A 23808-nucleotide genomic window follows, 5' to 3' on the forward strand; every position below is an offset into this window, starting at 1 on the left:
AATTATATTGTTCAGCCCTCATGACTGCCGGCAGTGGAAATGAAGCAGCAATTTCACACACAGAGTCAGAATATATTGTTTGTTATTGTTATCGCCGACTTGCAAATTCAATCCAAAACCTTTCAGCAAAGTCTTAAAAGCACATGTCTGCTGAATCTGTGATGTCGAGCCTTTATGGTTTATATTTCCTCGTGTTTGTTTAGTATCATGTTCGCCGTCGCCCGGTTTGTTTTCAGGTCATTTGTCTCCTTTCATCTCTTCTGTAGGTCGAGTGGGATTATATCATAAGAAGAGAAAATAAAGCGAATCCAAAAAACCTCCAGGAAGAGCAGGATTTATCTCTTTCCTTCAAGGAAGTGGGGTGAAATTGGTCAACGGGCGAAAGCCGCGACATTTTGACCTTCGTAGGTTAAGAAGCAGAAGTCAGTCACACACTGTTCCTCTCCATTGCTTACACATCCCTCTGAACTATGTGGAGGTCCTACACACACACACACACACACACACACACACACACACACACACACACACACACACACACACACACACACACACACACACACACACACACACACACACACACACACACACACACACACACACACACACACACACACACACACACACACACACACACACACACACACACACACACACACACACTCGACAGCCATACTAACTGCCAGTCTTGCACCCCTTGTCCTTGACGACCAAATCCTCGAGTCCTCTCATGGTTTTTCTGAACGTTGCCATAAGAGGAAGCCCGGGATTAGAGGGGATTATGCCATAGCGTCTCCAGAAGGGGTTACCAGGAATCGGCATGAGGGGTGTCCCTGCAACAGCAGCCGTAACAGTAGTTGTGGGGCTGGCTTGGTCGATGTGAGGTCGTCTGGCCCAACAGAGAGACGCTGCAGCCATAGTGGGAATAGTTGATATGTGCAGTCCGAGTTTAAGGAAAAGGCCTCTCATGCCATTTCGTGCTCAACAGATCCATTATGTTCCTCACGGTCAGATTCTTCCAAGGTTTTTTGTTCTTTCCAGAGTAAATTGTGGGAAAAATCTGTCCAAGGGATGTAAGTGTAGTTCCCAAGATCCAATCCAGAACATGTGTTTGTTGCTCAACACTACATTTCACAATAATGAAATGGCCTGTAGTCAAACCAAACATATCCGCAGAGACCGACAGGAGTCGAAATCATGCATTCCTGCGACGACTGAGGGCAGCACACTGGGATATGAACACTGGTGTGTATGTGTGTGTGTGTGTGTGTGTGTGTATAGCGGGAGACACGTGAGCAGAAAAAGAAAAGGAAAGAAGCAAAAAACTAATTGGGAAGTCACTGCAGATTAACCGACTGCCATGAGAACCTCACACTTGTTGCTTTGTGTGTTCAATCTATCTTTAAGTAAACAAAGTAGTGTGATGTAGTTCTTCAAGGAAGTTAATAATGAAGCCTCAGCAAACACAGGAGGGTAAAAAAAAAAAAAAAAAAAAAGAAAGATACATGCGGATATTGTTCTCACTGATAGAGGAGGTGTCAGGGGGTTTCAAGCCCTTCAAATCCTTCTGAAGCCCCATATGCTACTCTCTGTTAAATCTTTTAATGTGTGTGTGTATTAGAGTGTGTATGCCTCTGCATGTGTATATTAGTATATGTGCTGGCGCAGGGGTATCTGTGCCACTTTAGCGGATTAATGTCATTATTGTTTGTCAGCAGCGTCCTGCTGTTACAGCTGGAGCGGGTTACATCATCACGGACGCAAAACAATACACATGTATGCAAATGATGCCACTAAATATGAACCATAAGTAATTCAATTGTTAATCTGAAGTGTTGCTTTTCATGCTTTGTCGTCTCAAAATGAACCCGAAAAAGAAACTTCTCCACATAACTGTTGGTGAAAGACGTAGATTCATTAATAAATGCAGTTGTTTGTTGGATGGATTCGTGTATGTGTGCACTCCATGGGTGTTCCCTGCATTGTTTTGCCCACATGTGCTGGAACAAAGGAACGAGTGCATGCGCTCCTTCGCTCACTCAAGTTCCCTCCGCAATGACAGGAAAAGTAATTGATTACACGCCAGACCGAGCAGACAGAGCCAGGAGAGGCTGAGCGCGGAGGCCGGGAGGCCCGCGGAGGAGCAGGTAGACTAAAACACAACAACGCACCCTCCTGCACCACACCTTCAACGGCCTCGAATCAACTTTTCAAGGTTGGAACAGGGAAAGAGGAAGAAAATATGCAAAGACGAATGCAAAAATACACAATTCACAAACCTGTCGTGGGTTGTTGGCTTTTGAGAATACTGACTATTGTCCAGTGTGTTCCGATTTTCAACAGTCTTTACTTCCTTTACTGGCAACCTTGTGTTTTCATTCATTTTCATAAGGTACAAAAATAAACAGGCACAACAAGTAGCACAACATCCACAAAAAAACCGGCATCAGCAAAGAGTTTTTTATATTTCATTTTAATTTTCAGATTACCGATAAAAAGAATCCAACCGTTTGCGGTTTTAACATGTCAATTTTTTACAGTGGCGAACTGAAATAACCCAAAAAGGCTGGATTCAGATTTTAAAACGATTATAAGTCACTCGTAAAGTCTTTGATAGACAATATGAGGGAAACAGCAGTCAGTCTGAGGATGAAGCTTCGATCTGCTCATTCCATTTAGATCACGTAGCTCCAGACTTTCAACTCCAGTAAGAAAAACATTCAAAAGTGTTTAAAATGTCCCTATTCTCATGCACTTTACACGTCAAAATTTCTCTTAGATGTATTTCTTTTTTCAGTCAACATATATATTCTACTTCTTTATACATTACATAAATGAACAAAGTACAAAGGCTTTAAAAAATCAGCGTGTCATGCGTGAAAGTTTTACTTGATTTAACCATCGCATCTCAACACAATCTGACTGCAGCTCTCGTCATAACAGCACTGAGGAGAGGGGGAGCGGGCCGTGCTGTTTTCTTAGGTGGGCCTGAAACTGGACCACGGGGTGACTCATGAGAGTAAAGATCTGGGTAAGATCTGAGGGAAGACCTCCGTGTGTCCACTGAGGACCGCAGCGGGAGGGACGCTACGTGAGAATCAGATAGTGACAGAATGGATCCGTCATACATGAAGTCAGGTCCAGATGTGGGGAGGAGAACTCACATGGTTCCTGGTTGCAGTATCTCTGAGTTGGGGGGGTTCCTATTTATGGCCAGTAGAGGGAGACAGTGTACAACAAGACTGAGCTTAACTTAACAAAGCTGCCTCACAGTTACACACTCATATAATAGACATATATATACACCTACATAACATTGGAGATAAGGTTTAAAGACAAAGACCAGGTCTATTGGGTTGCAGCTCATTAAATGGACTCAACTGTCAATGTGGCCGGCTCCAGCCAAGAGATAAGGGCGAGATATTGACCTTCAGAGATTCAATAAAACCAAACATTTAGTCACACTCATGAATCCCAAGTAACTGCTGATGACATCCAAGTTTGTTCCAGGCATGATTAGCTTTCCAAACACATTACTTCTCTTATTAAAACATTAAAACATTCCTGCTTCACGTCCCCACGCAGCGCTGGACTGACATGATGAGAAACCGGCTCACTGCTGTTTTTCTACAAAGCACATGATGCTCGAAAGCAAAACACATCAGCACGGTGTGTACGTGTGTGTGTGTGTGTGTGTGTGTGTGTGTGTGTGTGTGTGTGTGTGTGTGTGTGTGTGTGTGTGTGTGTGTGTGTGTGTGTGTGTGTGTGTGTGTGTGTGTCCTCGTCTACAACAAATGTTTTCATAATTCAGGCGATTAGTGCAGTGAACCAGCTTGTCTTGCATGGTAACCATGGCGACGGTGCGTTATAGGGGTTCGCTGAGGACGGAGGGGGGCTCCTCCATTCGTCTGCACCCAGCGGGTTAGAAAACAAGCCACCCGCTCCTACCAATCCTCCACGTGTGTGTGTGTGCGTGTGCGTTTAGAGCCCATTATCACCACTCCAACCACAACAATGGCAATCAATACTCTCCATCAGGGCTGCATGGGGCTCGGACCCCCGCTGGAGGCCGACTCATGCGCCACTCACGGTGGCTACACATAATCACATAGACACAAAGAGTTATTACTCGGTTTCTGGGCACGTTATCTTTGCCTCTGGGTATTTCAAGACATTACCAGTCAAATCTCAGACTAGTTTCAAGTGCTCAGAAATACAAAGACTGATGAGGAATGTCACTGCAAAAAACACAGAATTGACCATTTCATCTCATGCTTATTTAGTAAAACAATGTGCTTGTTAAAGACAATGAAAGACATGTAGCTTTGAAGTACAAAAGTTGATGTATTTGGTTGCTTTCAAGAACAATCGAAAAAGCAATGATGAAACAATGCCACCAAACTGTTGAAATCCATTCAAGGGGGGCACATTTTAGGAACAATGACAGTAGTATAAATATTGTATTTTTTGTTATGGGATCTGGATTTAGGTGTTTGTGTGTGGTGAGCATGTGGTTTCTATTGACATATACGCTTTATTTGGAGATTTTAGCCTGTTGGGACTTTGCTTTATGCCACAAAATGTTTCTCCAGAGTGATGTTTGACTTCTGTAGCCAAAATGCTGAATGTGTACACCCACATCAGGCTTTTATAACTTTCTTCACAGTATATCGACGTGGAACAACACCCAAATACTTTAAGTACGCTCACACATGCACTCTGAGGGGAATGAGCTCCTCATGGTCACCCCTCTCGGTGTTTCCGGGTGGGAATGACGTGTGCGTGAGTGAGAGTGTAGGGGGATACCGGGGGAGTCTCTTTCCAGATGTAAGTGGAGCTCAACAGACGCAGGCAAACGCCCCGTACGGGAAAAGCACAGGAAACGCAAAACTGACATAAAGGTTTGTGACTCAGAGTCTGTGAGTATATACGATCCGCTCTCTGCCAGGTCACGCTATAGTCATGGTTAACGTACCTTTGTAGGTGAAAGTGACTCATGCCAATGTGGTATAACTCAAGTCTCCAAAAATGAGTCAGATCCTGCTCACTTCTATATGTTTGTGAACAAATTAGAGTTTTATTACACTTTTTTCATCTCCTGGTCACAGAACAAAGACATGAGGGATACAAAACCCAAACGCAGACAGCATTTGTTATGATCCATTAGAGGGAAATTCTATGTATTTTCTATGTACTGAGATGTTTACTGTGACCTCTGTGTGACACGGCTGGCGTCTGCATGCATAATGAATGACTATATGTAATAAATGATGAGATGAGGGAAAGGGATTCAGAGTGGGGATCATTCATGTTGATGTGGGTGGGGAACTCTAAAAGAAAAGAGGGAAGAGCAGCACTGTGCTGCCCTCTAGTGGTGAACACATATTGGTTATTTGAAGCTGAAGCAGGGAAATTCACTCTCAAACCTTTTTAAAAGCTGCAAAGATAATAAAAACAGCCTTGTGTGTGTGTGTGTGTGTGTGTGTGTGTGTGTGTGTGTGTGTGTGTGTGTGTGTGTGTGTGTGTGTGTGTGTGTGTGTGTGTGTGTGTGTGTGTGTGTGTGTGTGTGTGTTTCACACATTTTTAAAATCTAAACATTAAAACTTTCATAAATGTAGATTTAATTAACATAAACTGAATAAATTCAAGCCAGGTTTTATTTATTAAATAGGTTTTAGCTTATAAGTTGTGGAAATATTCCAATATTTTATTCAGTCTGCTTGAAACCTTTTATTTTATCAGATGAGTGTATAAATAAATGACAAATAAAACTTTTTCAGTAACTTTTTTTAAGATGCAGAGGTCTTCACCATACACAATATCCAAATTTCCAAAGATAAATTCATTATTGACTGGGTATTTTTTTTGGTTTCAGGGTGTTTTGGGGAGAAAACAAAAAGCAATCCGGCTCTTACAAGCGAAATTAGCTTCAATTATTGCATGTCGGATCTTTTTTGCTGCAGTCGACCACTTTTAAGGATTTAAACATGGTTTTGATACTGATATACAAGAATAAAAGCAAGTTTATTTTCACTTCTTGTCTTCAATCTTGTGAATTTATTTTCCCATCATCCGTTTGTCCTCAATCTTTCTCACTGTTTGGCTTTTTTGTCCACAAACAAACACCGTCCTTTATTTTAACTCTTGACACAAAGCCTAACACGAACTGACCACTAAGTACATGTCAGATGAAGAATACAATGCTAATAGTGTTCAAACTGTGCTGTGATTGATTTGCTGGTGACAGGAGGAGCATTCCTGTGGCCACCGATCAGATGTGAAGCCGTGGCCACATCAGGGTCTTTGCAGTTGACTGTGAGACATCAGAGACGGTATGTAAACAAGATGCTGAGTCTACAAGTGATTTGGTTTGTCAAAACCTGAAATTTCTCCAAAACTAAGCGGCAGAGTTCACAGACTTCAGCAAATGCTCCAAAATCCAGTAACTCTTCTTTGTGTTCTACTGGAAATCCTGTAATTACTCAAAATGATTCACAAAGTCGAAGGATCATGAAAAGTTTAGGTCAGTGATTCAGCTTCCACAGACATTCCTGTGTTCACATATACACAATTTTCATGTGATCATCTCACAGTTACCAGTCCATTAAAGACAGACACTCAAATTATTATTAAAATCAATCTAAAAATTATATTAGTTTACTATTTAGGAGGTAACATATCAAGCTTAAAGACAAGCGATTCTCCTGAAAACTGCTCCAACAACAGGAGAACCAGACATACCTTGACTTAATGTTCAACATCACGAACATTGTAACTCAGAGAAAAAGATGCTTGAATCAGACTGAACTGTGTGGACTGAGCAACAATGTTTTAATGTTGGTTTTTTTTAATGATATGATGATGTTCCATCACTTGGGTCTGAGCAGCCGGGTTTAAGTCAAGACACCTGTTCATAAGCTTTCTGCACATATTTCATTCAGATAATTCCTTAAAATGATGAGAAGCAGAGGAATAATGTCGCGCGGAGCAGCCGGGCATTACTGCCTACACATGCTTACGCAGCGATGACTTTATACCAAGCAGTTATTTCTATTCTATATCTATTATGTCAGTTATTGAAAGTGTATGTTTTATAACAATAGTCATTAACTCAGTGTGCGTGCAGACTTGCTCCTCTATTTGTAGCGAGGAATGCTCATTGATGCAGATATTTCAGGCAGATATCTAAATACTTGCAAATGTTTTAAGCATTTAATGTTGGTTGTCACAGATTTCATGATGTAACAGTGTTATGCTTGTTTGTGTTGTCTAATATACTGCACACCGTTGTTTTTTGTGAATATTTCCACTCACATTTGCCATTTTTGCATCATTAAGGATGATGTTGTTCCTGTGAGCATATATTTGAGGACACACTGAGAAGTTGTTGTGAAAACGAAGCCGGCATTGAATCCCTCTATTCAAGGAATCCATGGCGACTTGAAAACAGAAACCATTCTGATCGTGACAGCGCTGACTGATCTCACACTGGCTGTACGGACTGAGTCACCAGGTTTCTACCTTTGCCAGCTTCTTTTAGTGAGCCAATGTTGTGGGGGGTGGGGTGGGGTGTGGAGTGGGGGGGTGGGTGTGGGAGGAGGGGGGGGGGGGGGGGTCTCCCTTCACACAGAAGCCTGTTGGCAAAGCCGGCAGGCTCTCAGCTCAATGACAGGATGATCTCTGCTGGGGGGGGGACTAGATAACGGTGACACCATTAACGGAGCTGTGCCAGAGGGCGAATTTCTGATTATAGCAGAGCCAGCTGCGACTGACGGTGTCAAAGCAGACATTACAAAGACCTCTGATGATGCAGGCGTTGTTGTACCACACGAACAACAGTCGTCAGGTGGAAAGTTTCACCTAACAAGCAGTGTGACGAGGATCAAGGTTAAGAAAACTCACCCATTCCCGAGATCGTCAATATCGTCATCATCATCATCATCTTCATCGTTGTCGTTTGGGCTCTTCCCCCCGAGGTCGCTGTCGCTGAGGTAATCTCCCTTCAGGAGGGACGGGTCCGAGTCCTTCAGGGCTTCGATGAGGTGGATACGAGAGGTGTGGCTGATCCGGAGGGGAACCTCCGACGGAGTGTTGCCCGTGGACGGGGCGTCGCCGGCCTGCAGGCGCGGGCTCGCCTGACCCTGCCGCCATGACAGTGGAGAGGAGCGATTTGACAGGCTGGAAATCGAGAAGGCGGCGGCCTCGTCGCTGTCGTAGCACATGGTGCCGTCCACACAGCTGCGGGAGCAGAAATGCAGAAACAGTAAGAAGAGTGTGTCCTCTGCAGAGCTAAAAAAAGGCTGGAAATTATTTTCATGAATGTTTGTTTCTCACAAAAAAAAGTTCAGCATTCAATAAGCTCTTTTTTTCTCTCGCAACCAAACGCAGTCTCTTCGCAGCGGGACCTTGATATAAAAAGCTTCATACCAATTTTAAAAAGGCTTGGGGATTATTTGGGACGAGCATGTGTGTAATATACTGTTGTACATTTGCAAGTCATATTGTGTGTGTGTGTGTGTGTGTGTGTGTGTGTGTGTGTGTGTGTGTGTGTGTGTGTGTGTGTGTGTGTGTGTGTGTGTGTGTGTGTGTGTGTGTGTGTGTGTGTGTGTGTGTGTGTGTGTGTGTGTGTGTGTGTGGGTGCGCGCGCGCTTTCATCACAGCGCCGTTTTCTATCACTGCGCTCCACATTAAGCTTGAAAACACACAGCGCTATCACTACGCGCAGCGTGAGGCGGCAAATATCAGCATCAATACCTTCACAATCACATGCGTCTCCCTGTGCCGGAGCAGCGGAGCACATCACTGAGAATTAGCATATTAAAAGTTAGTCTCTCTCAAAGTGTGTGACAGTACGCCCGTGCCTCCCACATTAAAACTAATCCTGCCTGCAGGATGCAAAATCAGCTTCGTGAAAAATGCCAATAAAGACTTTTTTTTGAATGAATGAAATGCTTATATGCTAATCTCAAAGAGAGAGGTGCAGAGTGGATGTTTCTCTTCTTGTTAGAATTATTATTATAATTTTTTTTATACAAATGTTCTGCTTGTTACGTTCAAGAAAACGACTTCGGGTTAAATATGTGTATACAAAACAATTTGCTTCCTCAATTTGTTGAATTCATGCAAATACGCCTCTCAAAACAATCATCCTTCACAGTATATGTGACATCTTGTTTGCACGTTAAGGCTGGAGGCCTCGAAGCGAAATATGTCTTAGGGGATATCAGGGAGTGATTCAAGGTTATTACTCTGAGATAAAAGTATGAATGGCAAAGGGAAGTGTATTCCAGCAGGGAACCATCTGCTGATTTGCTCTTCACGTGGGACGATCCCAATGCAGGAGATGCACGGACGGGCAAACAGAGGAGGAAGCTCTCAAGGACAAAATGTGAAGAAACTGAATGAGACCAGGAAGGAAACCGACACACACGAGCTCTTGTGTGCAATTATTCAGAGGATCATACACACGGCATGTCTCGTTGCGTGTAAGAATGTGAGTCGTGTGTGCGCATCGGCCGCCTCGGCTTTGAAGTCGGCTTCGAGCTGATCCTGGTCCAGTTCCTTATTAACCAAAGCAAACGGCGAGCAAACAGACTATCAGGAACACTGATATCGATCTGAGAGCCCACAGGCGGTTTAACACGACACCCCGAGACACTGTCAACAATGTCAACAATGTCAATAAGAATCTGAACCTGTCCGTCTGAGCTGCTGCTGCTTTTTTTTTTACTTCACGTTTCTTTGTTTTTGTGTGTGTGGCTGACCTGTGACTGAGCTGCACTCCTCTCAGGCTGCTCATGGTTTCCTCCAGGTTGTGTCGAAGGTCGAGAACATTTTGGACCGTCCTCTTCCTCTGGGACTCTGGATCTGTAAGACACACGGGATATTTTTAGAGATAACCTGGCATTATTGCATCAAAACCAACCCTCCTTGGAAATGCAGCCACAATTGAACAAAAGCTTTAATGATAAAATCACATCTGAACTATTAAATATTAATACTGCTCAGCTAAAAGCTGACCACACGAACTGTAATGTTTCCTTCCAGTTCACCAAATGTTAATATTACACTGTATCATCAAAACAAGACATGAATAATATATCTACGGCGGGGGAATAAATTTAGGAATCACAAAAACAACAACGGTGATGTTAGTGATGGTGGTTAACAGTTGCTCTTCCAGATGGCAGACGGAGTAAAATAATTTGAATACAATGGGGATTGACAAAATGACATGAGGAGACCTTTAAAACCAACATGGGTCCTCACAATAGAAGCGAGTGAGTGCTCGGCCCCACCGCCCATCTGTCCTGCTTTGGATAACTCTCATCCTCCTCCTTAACCACCCTCCGTCACAGCGACCCGGTGCCCGTTCACTGCACTGTGCCCCTTTGCCCCCCTGCTTGCTCGGGGGCAGAAATAAAGCAAAAGCTTTTTTTTCTTTTTTTTTTCACTTAAACTCAACAGAGTACACGCTGGAATTTGTCTCACTGCTTCCTAATATGCTGTAATCTGCTCAGATTCGGCTACACAGAATCATGCTGAGCCTGGAAACACTGATACTCTGTGTGGGTGTCTTTGCACGACTCTCACGGGGGGGGGGGGGGGGGGGGGTCGGATGATTGGATGCAATCAAAGACAATACGATTTCCTAAATCGTTTCAAAAACACTTGAGACACGAAGACATAAAATTGACTGAACCAAAGCAAATCTTGAGACAAGCATCAGACAGTAAAATCAACCTCAAGGTACAGTTTTCTATCAAAATGTGTCAAAATCCACAAATCTTTTGCCTTTCTTGCTGCTTTTTGATGAAAATCCACCTGCATGCACGGACACACAATGTTTGATTATTGACAGCAAGGCAAGAGGGACATCTACATTTCATCCTGTGACCTTTACCCTGCTCTCTCTTCAAATCTCTGATGTGTGTTTAGTTGTAATGAGGAGGCGGTAATAAAAGGCCTGTGGTGATAAGATATGGGACAGTCGGTTCACCCCTGAGGTTTGGTTCAATAGGCCATTAGGACCGGCCAGCTGACTCTCCATTGAGCTCAACACCAGATTTACTACGATCAAGGGACAGGGTCAGACGGAAATAAAAACTAAGTGTACTTTTACAGGCAGCTCCGGGGGAAATAATCGCTTTAGACAATCACACACTATCTGAACTTCACATCCTGAAGCTTTTTAAATTCTGATCACGTTAAAACATACACAATCCAGTCCTCTATTTAGGATGTGCTGCATTGAATAATTGAGAATTTCTTCGGAAACTAACATCACCGCAAACACTCACTATTCACAACCAACACTCACCAGTCCAGCTGGTTAATGAGGAGGTGAAAGAGAGAGACGCCGTCCTAATGAGTGAGGAGGACCGACCCTGAACTGTCAGCAGTGTCAATCTCAACAACAGCTGCAAAATGAACCCCAAACATGGCTGTATGTGTGTGTGGCGGCTCTGCTCGCATGCAAACACTCCGCAGATGCAGAGGATCGTTCACAAAAGATCTGAATTGATTTTTTACAGACAAGTGATTAGGGAGCCCCGGGGAGTCACTTTTCAGTGAAGAGATGATGAAGTAATTGTGATCTAAACCTCGGCTGCCCAGAAAGATCTAAAAAAGACATGCTATGGCTATTTGAAACAGATCTAGAAAAATGTGATTCCTTTGTCCAACTGGAAATCTAAAAGATGCTTTTTCTCAGTTTGGATTAAAAACTTTATTGACATATTTTAAATCTTTCATTTTAGGTGAAATAATCATAAAATCTTGAGCCGCAACAAAGAATCTAATGCATGTAAACAGATTAAGCTCGACACTCTGTTGGGCACACGCATGCACATGCAGGATTTAATTGGGCGATTTTAATTACCCTAAACAGGAGCTTTGTTTAACATTGGCGTCAAATTGATTAGATACGGTCTGCGTTGTTGTGTGTGTGTGTGTGAGTGAGACAGAGAGAGAGAGTGTGTACGTCTGTAAAAGACTTCCTGTCCCGCCACTGCCTGGGCCCCAGTGGTCCCAGCTGGCGTGGGGAGGGGATGAAGCGGCGGTGGTGGGGAGGGAATTAGGGATGCAAATATCCCTGTCAGGCCTGGCAGCTCCCCGGGGGTGCAGATGAATCACAGTGATCTGCTTTAAATGGACCGTGCATGTGTCTGTGTGCACAAGTGTGTGAGTGTGCCACTATCTGCTGGGACGGTACCTCCACCTGCCTCCTCTGCAGACGCTCTGGAACACACTCCAGCTCTGAAGAGGCAGGGAAACCAGCTGAGGCGCCCTTCATAATGGCCCACTCAGACTCTTCAAATGAGAGATCAGCAAGTTTGGAGGGAGAGTAAGTGTATGCATGTGCTGCATGCTCAGGGCAATTTCGGCATCTTAATGCAAGCTCAAATGGACAAAACAACCAGACAGACAAACAGACTTCAAAGAAACCAAAGTAAAGAGGAGAGAAAAGGAGGAGAGCTCACGGGGACTTATTTTAGAAGTCATATTCTGCCTGCTGCACCACAACAAGAATACAAAAATCTACAATGCATGTGAAACAAAGCACTGCCCATTTCTCTCTTATTGTATGTGGTCAGGTCGGATTCCCCTTCAAACAGAACTGCTGGTCTTTAAATGGGCAGAAATGTTATGATGCGTGTTTTTGAATCCAGCCAGATGTTTCTGTGGTGCTCCAGACTTTAAACGGGTGCGTTAAAGGCTATTTACAGCTGCGGCCGAATAATCATTCAGCCTGGACCTACCAGAGGTGCCTTAAGTTCACACAGTCCTTACGAGTCCTGACAGCATGAGCTGCTGGTTTGTCACTACTCTTTTCCAGATGGAGATGGAATTGTTAGCTTCTCGTGGACTCGTTGACACAGTCCTGAAGTTTAATGGGTAGAAATCTAATGCACCATTTACAAGTCCTCTGATTGGACCATAAACAGGTTTACACCAACTCTTCCAATCCTTTTAATCAGACAGGAGCAATCTGATCAGGGAGAACTGTATAAATGACACAATTTCAATCAGATCAGCTTCTAATCAGATTGCTCATGATTTATATCCACAGTAACAAGCTGCTGTGAAAATCTAAGGAGAAAAATAGTACACATTAGTCAATTAAAGGAAGATGGTTGCCTGAAATGTACCTCTATACTCTGCATATTGCAGGAGTATTAATTGCGTTTCATTAGTTGCCACCGCTGATATTTTCAGCAGCAGGGCGGTGCATGTGGGATGGACTCAAAATAAATCACTGTGCCTTGTCATTTGAGAATAAAACAGCCTGACACAGTGAATCAGTGTGACTCACATGTTTACAATAGGATTTAGAGGAAGGGTGAGGGATGAGCTAACTAACTGTTGCTGGAATAAACCATTTTCTGATTCGAGTTTATTTTGCACTATAAAACCGACAAGACAGTACTTCTAAAAAAAGAAAAGGATGTGGTTAAAAATGCTGCATTATGTGGACTTAAAGCAACAAGAGGGAAAAAAACAAACTGCTGTTTACTTGGTTTCCTCTCTTGACTTCCCTCTCCATCAGAAACAAACAAACTCCCAAAAGACACACTAATAGCTCTGTCCTTGCAGGGGTAGTCTGCCATTTTGTGCATTTGTGTGTGAACCGCCACATCCTTCTCTCACAGTGCCGTTTGTGTTGTAGCGAGTGTAAACGTGGACTCGTGCATCTGTGTGTCTTCGCCGGGCCAGAGATTCGGCTTTGTGGAATTTGAATGAAGGTTTGATTCATGGCCCCCATTTCTATTCTTTCCTTCCTTCTCTCCGGAGTTCATCCGTCCCTGTCCCCTCCTCGTGTGTGCACATACGTTAGTGTCTCCGTAAGCGTCCTCGGGCTACAGCACCCTCATCGCATGACAAATGGGAGCGGCTGAGCTTCACTGGTACTACTTCCTGTGGTATCTGCACCTCCTGCCGTGCGTACGCCTTTCTGTGAAAGATAGTGATTACAACATACCTAACAGGTGACAGAGAATCGCACAAACAGGATGCTAGTAAAATCTCTGCGGTTTAGGGTATTGTTTAAGTTTCTTTTACAGCGGGAGGACTGAGCATATAAACACCTGTCACACTCTATCTGCTCATGCTTTGATCAAACCAAATCATTTTACTATTTTTTTTTTATTTCCACGTGTTCTCTCTTTTTCTGGACTGCGACTCCGTTCAGCTTTGCGTCGCTGCCCTCAGCTGACCTTAGACAGTTTGCAAAACAGGAAGCGTTACAACACAGCCATTCCTGCACATCTGGACAAGGGGAACAAACACATGCTAAAGCAGCCCAAATGTCCATCCACACACTTGTCCGCGCACAAACACAAAGTTTGTCTGCTTCGCCAGGATGTCGCAACAGGATATTAAAGCCCTTGAAGATTGCATCCAATACATGGCATGAATGGTTAATGAGGCTATCAGAGGAAAAATGCTGCATCTGAGTACGGGGAATCTAAGCAGTTGTTGGTTCGTGTGCTATAAATGATGCAACAATCTTCCCATGACGGAACAATTAAGAGTGTCGATACACATTTGTGCGAAGAAGGGGGAAGATATTGAAAGCTCGTCAGTGGCACTTCAGACAGCTGACCGTGAAATCCATTTCAAATTGGAAACCCTTATGCAGGAGCAGTTTCCATGAGAGAGAAACGGAGGGTTAGTGGCACAACGGCCGCCTGAAAAACACAGCTGCACAAGTTTGTGGACAGACCGATGAAAATATACATCCAGGAGTGTCTGTGCAAGAAACCAGCAGACCGTTAGAGCTTCCTGGATACAGTGTAGTGTCCGCCCAGCGCAGATCTCCTCGCCACAAATCCTGGCTCACAGAATGTTGACCCAAACACAAACAGGCAAACTTAAACACACTCAGCAGATCTCCTTAACCACAGCGCTATCTGCTTAAAAGTGCTATCCGCTTACAGGGGGGAGATGAGGGCGCCTGAGATGAGTCCAGAGGAGTTTACTTTCATAGAAAAGGAGGTTGAAACTTCACAGAGGGAAGACTGAACACCTCACCCCTAACCTTCCTGATTAGACATGAAAACAAGGAGCGTGTGTCTGTGTGTGTGCCTGCTTCTCTTTATCATGATGCACCGGATGAGATTTAATATCGTTTGAGTGTGAGTGTGAGTGTGTGTGTGACAGTTAAAACATGAACAACACAGATCAACACATGTGGCATGCAGATAGAATCGAAAAGATATAACCTGAAATAGATTCAGTTTGATGGCAGATGTGAGCGTCAGTTTGAAACAGAATCCACACAAATCTAAATAGAGATCACAACACACCTCCACTCGCGTACACACATGCTGAATAAACCTAGCAACGGGCCACGGCAGACCGTAATGTGTGGCAATGTTTGGGTGTATTTTTTGTTTAAGAGAGTTGTTTCCTGTGGAAATGTATTTTACAATGTGCTTAAACACAGCTGCAGCTCCACTCGCACATGTCGGACAGACGGTCTGCACCCCATGCGCAGGGCGCACGCTTTTAATGAGGTGATGGGCGAAACAGCAGAACCGATGACACAAAGTAAGTAAGTATAGCCGGTAACACGCCACAAATTGCAGCCGGCGCAGCACAGGGGTGTAATTTAACAGCTAGATAGGTGTGAGACGACAACATGGGTTTGACAGTCTGACTCTACAAAATGTATTTCCTGAGGTATACTCTGTTTGTAAAGGTCAACGACTGGATTAAAGTGTCTTTTTTCTTACTTTAATGATTGATCCAGACATGCTGATGATGGTGAGTAACAGATTAACTCACAGTTAAGCATCAATTGCATTAATCTTGCTTACTCTGATGAGAGTTTGTCACAGTATGAGTCACAAAGTCTACAACTGTCTGGGAAATCAATGAAGAAGTATGTGTGAAAAAGAATCCAATATCAAGTTCATCAACATTCAGCAAAGCATACCGACAAAATCTGGGTACCTAAAACTACTAATTAACAGAAGATCTGTTCTTCTGTTGTTGCAGCCTCATCGTATGAGCAGCAAATAAAATTCAGTTTTCAATTGAAGCTTCTCAGCACCCGCGTCTGGTTTTTGACATCTGATGGGACTCAAACCACAAGCAGACGTCTGTGCATCTGGATGTAAGATTTATTACTTCTGAGCCTATATAATACTTTCCTGACATCACTAAAATGATTTTATATTTTGTACAACCATAACTCTTTCACCACTAATAATATCTCGAATGTTCACAAACTACCAGAAAACATAAAAGTAAAGCTTTGAGGCAGTAGTCATTGCAGTGATCCCTATAGTGTGTCTGTTCAGGCACAGATAAGCTTCACCAGTGTCTGCTCGCACTCTCAAAAACACAGTAAAACCCAACATCTTGGCTCTGAAAGTTGAAATGATCTCAGAGAAAAAGGCAGAAACACTCACTGCACATTTTTTGACACCCTACAGCCATAAAATTTATATTAATCCATTAATTCTTAGTTATAAGAAGGCGAACCTAAAGACGTATTTAAAAGAGAGAAAATGCCAAATAACCAGAGTTCCGGGGAAGATGCCCGCGGGTAACATATCAGTTTCACCTCAGCCTCCATTACAGCAGTGAGCTGTTGTAATAATGTCACAAGACTTTTAAGGCAGTAAAAACACCCGTAGAGCTGCATCTGTAACAAAGGACACTTTCATGTGTAAGCTTTCATAAGAGGAGAACACAAATAGAACAGGAATAGATATGGTTCTGATCACAAGGCACCTTGCATAACACTCCCTATGTTCTTTATACTGTCTTGCTCACGTGAATGGATGTATTGATTATATCTCATCGTGTTCTATATCAAATTTTACTTGGTAAGCTCAAAAGACGCCGCTGAACAAACAGAATCTCACAAATTACCTAATTATAGCATCATATCAATTAATAAGACCTACTTTCTGTTTTAGGAGAGAGGTGGTATCCTATTATTTAGAACATATGCTTTAATGTTTACCCAGTGGCAATTTTAAGAACAGTTTTCCCCTGACACTCGTTGGAGGTAAGTTGTAGCCAAGTTCAAGTGCCCCGCTTTCATCAATAAGCACTTAAATCTTTCAAAGGTCAATAAAATATAATAAAATACAGCCACGCCATTGTCAACAGAGTATATTACAAATGATAGAACAGTAAGAGCATAATAGCTGGCTTGTTTTTAAGTGATAGCCAGTGTGTATGAGTGCTGTTGTGTAAGAGCTGAATGGACAGAAACACAGAGAGTACTAATATGATTTAGGAGGAAGATGGCAGGAAGCAGACGGCACTAATGCAATGGCTCCTGCATTAAGTCCTGAGAGACTGACCACAATGCACTGTAAACACATGCACACAAGGTCGAAACAAGAAAAAAATAAAAAAATCATACATGCGAATGTGCAAACGCTCTGACAAAAGTCTCTGTCACACTGAAAAGATGCCCTCTGTCCTCTTCCTGAAACATTCGTACCAGAAATATCCTGACTGATGACAGAACACTGCTACCCATCAACTCACATCAGAGCTGAAAGAGAGGAAGAGCCACAGAGAGAGAAGCGGAGACAGAGAGGTTTGGAGGGATGCTTTATTCCACACTTTCCTGAGGCGTTTGTGTTTATTTGGCTTGTCACCACCTCCTCCACGGGACGACTGCCCCGAATCCTTCAGTCAGCAAAGCCCGGGGTAAATCCAAGCGCTCTGACCGCGCCCGCATGACATTAAAGACTCAGCAGCGCTTTCACAATGAAGGGACTGGGTATTAAAAACACCCTGTCACAGGTAAAATGATGAATACAAAGGAGAATCGACAGCCGAGTGTATCAGCGACTGAATGTGCATGCGTGAGCATGTGTGAGCTTAGTAGGCTGCAGTGCTTTGACGCTATTTCCTGCAGTGCGAGTAAGTTCTGTTCAACAGCCTGTGTGTGCGTGTGTGTGTGTGTTTGATCTGCATCTGTGTGTGTGTCTTATTTTTCTCCGAAGGGTTTATTGTTCCACAGACAGCTGAGGAGAATACAAGAGGAACCATCAACCACACAAACAGCCCCCCCCCCCCCCCCCCCCCCACACACACACACACACACACACACACAGCACAATGTCAGACTAAAATAACAAGTGCATCAGTAGTCAGGGCTGAATTAATGAGCATCCATGTGTCACTGAGTCACATTTAGGCTGTTTTCAGGCTGGTGGTGCGATACCCTGCTCAGGACCGAGTCACAGAGGACAAAATATTGTAATTTATTAAGTTCAAGTTTGCATTTTTAATTAAAATGTGTAAAAATGCAGCATTTGCAGGGAATTAAATATACTTGTGGGTTTATTGTGATGAGATTTTTAACAGATAAAAATTCCTTTTAACCGTTTGAATCATATCTTTTAAAAAGTATCACACTGCAATATGTGGCCACACCAGTCAAATTATGTTGGGTCTATCTAGGTTTTTTGGGTTTGAACCGCACAAGAATTAATTTGGGCTGTACTGTAATGAAGGAAGAAAGCTTGAACTGCACACAGGCACAGCAGAATTCATTCAAACCTGGTTCTCCTTCCATTTGTGATTTAAGTAGGCCTACATTTCAGTATATATGTTGTCATATCTTTAATAATATTACAGTTTTGTTATTACAGATATGGTGTTTTTTTGAGTATTCTAGTAAATATATGTGGGCACCAGCCTGTTGAAGGCTGGTACCTATCCTATATTTTTGATTGACATACCCATCCATCTATCCATCCACCCACCCATCCATCACGTGACCATTAGCTCGACTAAAACCAAGATCTCTCAACTCCAATCTCCGGAACTAAATCTGAACCTTTCTAAAGTAAAACTCCTTCAAATTCCCCCAAATATCCAAATCTGAAAAAAGCAGATGTCCTGAGGGCTTTAATCTTTAATGCATTCACGGTTGGCCTTTTCTCGGTTGATGGATCTCTGATTAGTGGAAATGGGAGTTCAATCTTCTCATTATCTTTATGCGAGCCTTAATCCGGATGCTTGGTTGGTATCTTAAACTGCAATCTCTCTAAACTGTGCCTGCCCCATGCTGGGAGAGGCCAATCACTGCTTTAGGGAGCTTAGCCTCTCACACCACACCTCATTATGGGCGCTGGATGGGACGGGGAGGTGTCATTAGTGGCACACATCTGAGGTTCGGTGCTTTACGTTATTCTGGCAGTATATGATGTATATATGTGTTAAAAGGTGCCACTGACCTGTTTCTATTGGAAGAGCTTTAAGTTTACATCATCTTCTATTTTACTTCTAACACTGATTCTAATGCCACTAATAAGATAAGAGTATTTTACAGGCTGCGTTTGGGAGTATTACCTCTGCAAGTCCAAAGCTACTGACTGTGGGCACACAAGTCGGGTAATTCTCTTAATCCAATTAACAAAAACCTCTTCATCAGTCAGTGTTTAAACTTTTGCGGCAAATTACAGAACCCCTAATTACAAATACAAATCCTAAATCACTTCAGAAGATAAATATATAGCGCGAACCATGAAACATGGAGGTTTATTGTTTTCTTTCTGTCAGTCGTTCAGCTTGATGGCCGGGGTTTCGTGTCCCGATTATGCTTCAATGGCATTCCTTGTTATCTTTGTCCATTACTGCGGGCTAATCTCGAAAGGACAGTGTCACGGTGCATGCTGCTGCATGTCACACAACATGAAATGTACAAGACACAGGCCCATATTTTACTCCCTGTAGCTAATGGCTGACGCGTAGCTTCCATAACAACAGGCTGTGACCAAATTAAAGTTGATAGCTCTGGATATAATACAGTACTGTACAGTGATGCATCACGTTCCCATCTCTGGGCAGCAGAAAAAAGGTGGAGAGTGTGTATGGGTACAGGAGGAATGGATCACTGGGAGCGATCCATTGAACATCCATAATCTATCTTCCTATGGCAGTGCACATGGAGCAGCAACCAATTAGCCCGGCCTCCCATCGGAAATGGAGAAGTAGATACGATAAAGGATGAGCCCACGGCTGCAAGCTACAGGGCAAGTTACAATTAACCTTTATAATACACACGCACACACACACAAATTCACATGAACATATTTGCACAACTAGGGGACACTCCTGCGGTGGGATCTGTAATATACCTCTGGCAGGTTGTGGTTGGCTGCAATGACCCAGAGCTACGTTCGGTCTCATAGGATGGCAGATAGAAATTTAGGTCAGCAGCTATTACCATTATTTTAGTCCACAGTCTCACTCCTTTCCTGTCGCTGTCTCATTTATCTCACTGTGAATGAAGGCCCACCTTTTGCATTCCACCCATTAATCTCAATTCCTCCCTATTTTTCCGTTGCTTTACCTACCTGGCTGCCTGGCAGAGGTGTGGCCAGCAACATTATGACAAGGAACAAGGTCACACACAGAAAGACGCCACAGAAACACACACACACACACACACTATGTACAGTGCATTCACATGCAGAGGGCTACAGGGGCAAGGTCATCCACGCTGAGATTCTGGGCTGAGCTGCAGGACGTAGACTTGTGAGGAGAGAAAAGAGGAAATTTAGAGAGCCGATTAAAAACAGAGAGAGGTTTGATGATGGGCACAGAATAATTGCCTCGCATCAAGGCAGATATAACGACCCGCTGCACTATTCTCTCCTTGTCTCACTCGGTCTCTGATGCTTTCTGGTCTGAGAATGAGCGATAGAAAAACACTGACTCTCACAGAGCGAGTGTGTTTGAATGAATAATGGATGATAGGTGTGGATTCAAACTGGTTTGACCTATTAGTCACAAATTCAGTCATCGCTGTCGTAATTCATCCCCAGAAACAAAACCTCTGATTTTCCATGCCTCCCAGGCCGTCCCCTCCTGAACTTAGTGATATTATTAGTGCATGAGAGTTTGTGTGGAAAGGTACCTGCCAATGCCACCACCCACTCAGATTCCCCTCTCTCCTCCTGCACGTTGCCCACGGTAACGGGGGAAGGAGGTGGGGGCCGGGTGGGGTGGATAGTGACCATCTGTCAGTGGCCCGAAGATCAATGGAACGAGAGGGGTGGAGAGGGAAAGGGTGAGAGGGGGCGAGGGAGTGGTGCGAGGCTAAATATGTGGCCCACTGTGACCAGAGCCTGGCTCAATATGCAGCCGTTTTATTTACCGACTGAAAACACACTCCCCCACCAGTCCCACTCACACGGCCTTTAGTGACGAATGGGTGACTACAGTGTGGGCCAGAAGACATGCAGATACATGAGTTTACGCCATTGCATTACTGCAAACACCAGTGTACAGACGGAGAAATGCAGCGGTACACTAAGAAAAGTGGGACTCTTGATGGGTTAATATAGATCTAGCTCACTGTGGCAGTGGGTCAGATGAGAATAGGACAAAACACTCTGCTGGTGGATGAATCAACAACAAAACAATGTGAGCCCTCTGGAACTGCTTACTTCAGCTGGTTTACAGCAGCGCACACTGATTACACACACACATCTGGGCAAATGCAGCATAAATCAATTTTACACACATTTTTTCCACGCGAAGCATGTGAGACTAATACAGTGTCATTAACAGAGAGATTTTCACCTTCTCCAGACTAAAGGCTGTCACGATGAAAAAGAGAATAACACTTGAAAACACTCTGACTTTATGGTCTGCTGCAATAGAGACTGAACTCATTTAAAATTCGCTGTTGATGGCAGCGCTAGAGACAGAGCTGGAGGGAAAGGTTTGGGTGTGGAGAGGAAAGGAGAGATATTCAGGTGGTATGTTACAGTCACAGAATTCACTCTTTCTCTTCACCTCAATCCAACGTAAGTACAAGAATAAATAAGACTTACCGAGCATTTGGCTGAATAGCAGCTGTTCAAGGTCTCCCAGAACCGTCACCACCAACTCTGGGTCCACCTTTAAAAAGCCCTTTTCATCTTCCCCCTCTGTCCCCTTCTTTTCTTTCTTCTCCTCGGTTGAAAGTGAAGCCGATCTCCCCTTTTCTCCAGGTTTCTTGACATTGCTTGCAACACTCCCGGCTCCATTGGAGCTAGCTTTAGTTGGGTAGTCAGAAATGTCTGTGTCCGCGCCCTGGCCCCCCTCAGAGGCTTTACTGATGGGCTTGACCTCGGCATAAGGTCCCCGTGGCTTCCCAGGTGCAGGAATTCGACTGGGCTTGCCACCATTCGAAGTCACAGGCGGGGAGCAAAAAGATTTGGGCTTTCCCTGAAACAGAGACTGTTCTGACTTTGAGAGCGTCCGTGACAGAGGTGGTCTCCCACCACCAGCTTGACCTGTCTTAGTCTGACCCCCTTTGTTGGCGGCGGTGACGGGCCGGCCCGTATCGTCGTTCCACCGGGGGGATTGGTACAGGTGCAGCTTCTTCTCAGCATCGGTGAGCACACACAGGTTGCCAAGGGATCGCTGTTTGCGGAGCTTGGACGGATTAGGGGTTGGGATGGGGATAGATCCGGACGTGGGCCGGTAGACCTTGAGCTCTGCCCCAGAGGGACGTGGGGGTCCTTGAGGTAGAGCGGACGGTTTGGCCGGCGGCTTCCTAGAGGCCATGGCCTGCGCTGAAGTATCCTGGCAGGAGACGGCTGCAGACCTGAGGTCCAGCTCTCTGGGGCTTAGCCGTCATGCTAATGTTAGCCACACTAGCCCCAGCATCCCTCCTGCAGAGAGTCAAGCAACAGCATCAGTGACACATTCTGAAGTACACACAGGAGGACACAGAGGCAAAGGGGGAGAAAGGAGGACAAAGAAAGGTGCAAAAACGACAAAGGCTTTCTGGCTGACTCTCCTCGGTCAGGACTGAGCCAGACTCCCCGCAGTGGGAGACGGTGGGTTCACCCCGTGTTGAAAATGATGAGGGGGGGTTAGTGGAGTGACAGCCTTACTCACTGCTGAGAATCCATGGATGTGCAGATCTGTGTCCAGTGCCTGAAAAACACTCCCTCGCAGCGTGTCTGCAGCTCGACCGACAATGGTACTGCTGGAATAAAAATACAGCGCTGACCACCCCTCTCTTGTCTCCGTGTCCCCCCCTCTGCCTCTCTCCTGCTCTGTGCTCCCATCACTGCTCACCAGGCGAGCAGCAGCCGACTGACAGCAGAAACAGTCGCAACAGCAGCAGCAGCATCCCCCCCCCACCTCCTCCCTCGTTCTCTCCTCCCTCCACCTCTCCCTCTCTCACTCACTCGAGGGTTTGCTCGCTCTACCCCCGCTGGCTCAGTCACCCTCCTTCCTCCTCTCTCCTTCCTCACTTCATCACCGTCTCTCTCTCTCTCTCTCTCTCTCTCTCTCTCTCTCTCTCTCTCTCTCTCTCTCTCTCTCTCTCTCTCTCTCTCTCTCTCTCTCCTCTCTCTCTCTCTCTCTCTCTCTCTCTCTCTCTCTCTCTCTCTCTCTCTCTCTCTCTCTCTCTCTCTCTCTCTCTCTCTCTCTCTCTCTCTCTCTCTCTCCACACACACACTCACACAAACACACACACGCCGCAGATGCTCCGTTATGCTGCACACCAGTGAACGCGAACTCAAGGGCCTGACGATAAATTACCAGTATCTATATAAACTCAGCTCTTCACTGTTCCTGTGCTGCAATCACAGCTATCTTCTTTTTTTTTTTTTTTTTTTTTGACACATCCTCTTCCAGGGAGGGCGGTTTCCTTTTAAATCACTCTTTTCTTTTACTCTCCAGAAGCTCTTTCTTTCCCTTAATCCCTTTGTTCCTATTATCTTCTCTGTTTTTTAGAAATAAAGAAAAAAAGAAAGTTATATAAAACAGAAAATGTAAAAAGTGAATAAAATAGAAACGTAGCTATACGTGACTCCAACT

The 23808-nt window shown here is 44.3% G+C and overlaps 1 protein-coding gene across 1 annotated transcript in view; it reads right to left on the minus strand.

Moving 5' to 3' along the window:
• The window catches only part of nav1a (neuron navigator 1a), an 82886-nt gene that overhangs the window by 44264 nt on the left and 14814 nt on the right, over positions 1-23808 (minus strand). The window contains 5 exon segments of the mRNA XM_080468657.1: positions 7903-8238; positions 9765-9867; positions 21825-22602; positions 22604-22638; positions 22641-22649. Of these exon segments, the coding sequence (XP_080324783.1) occupies positions 7903-8238; positions 9765-9867; positions 21825-22602; positions 22604-22638; positions 22641-22649 (1261 nt within the window).

The sequence above is a fragment of the Lipophrys pholis genome (assembly GCF_963383615.2).
Source record: "Lipophrys pholis genome assembly, chromosome: 8".
Taxonomy (NCBI): Eukaryota; Metazoa; Chordata; class Actinopteri; order Blenniiformes; family Blenniidae; genus Lipophrys; species Lipophrys pholis.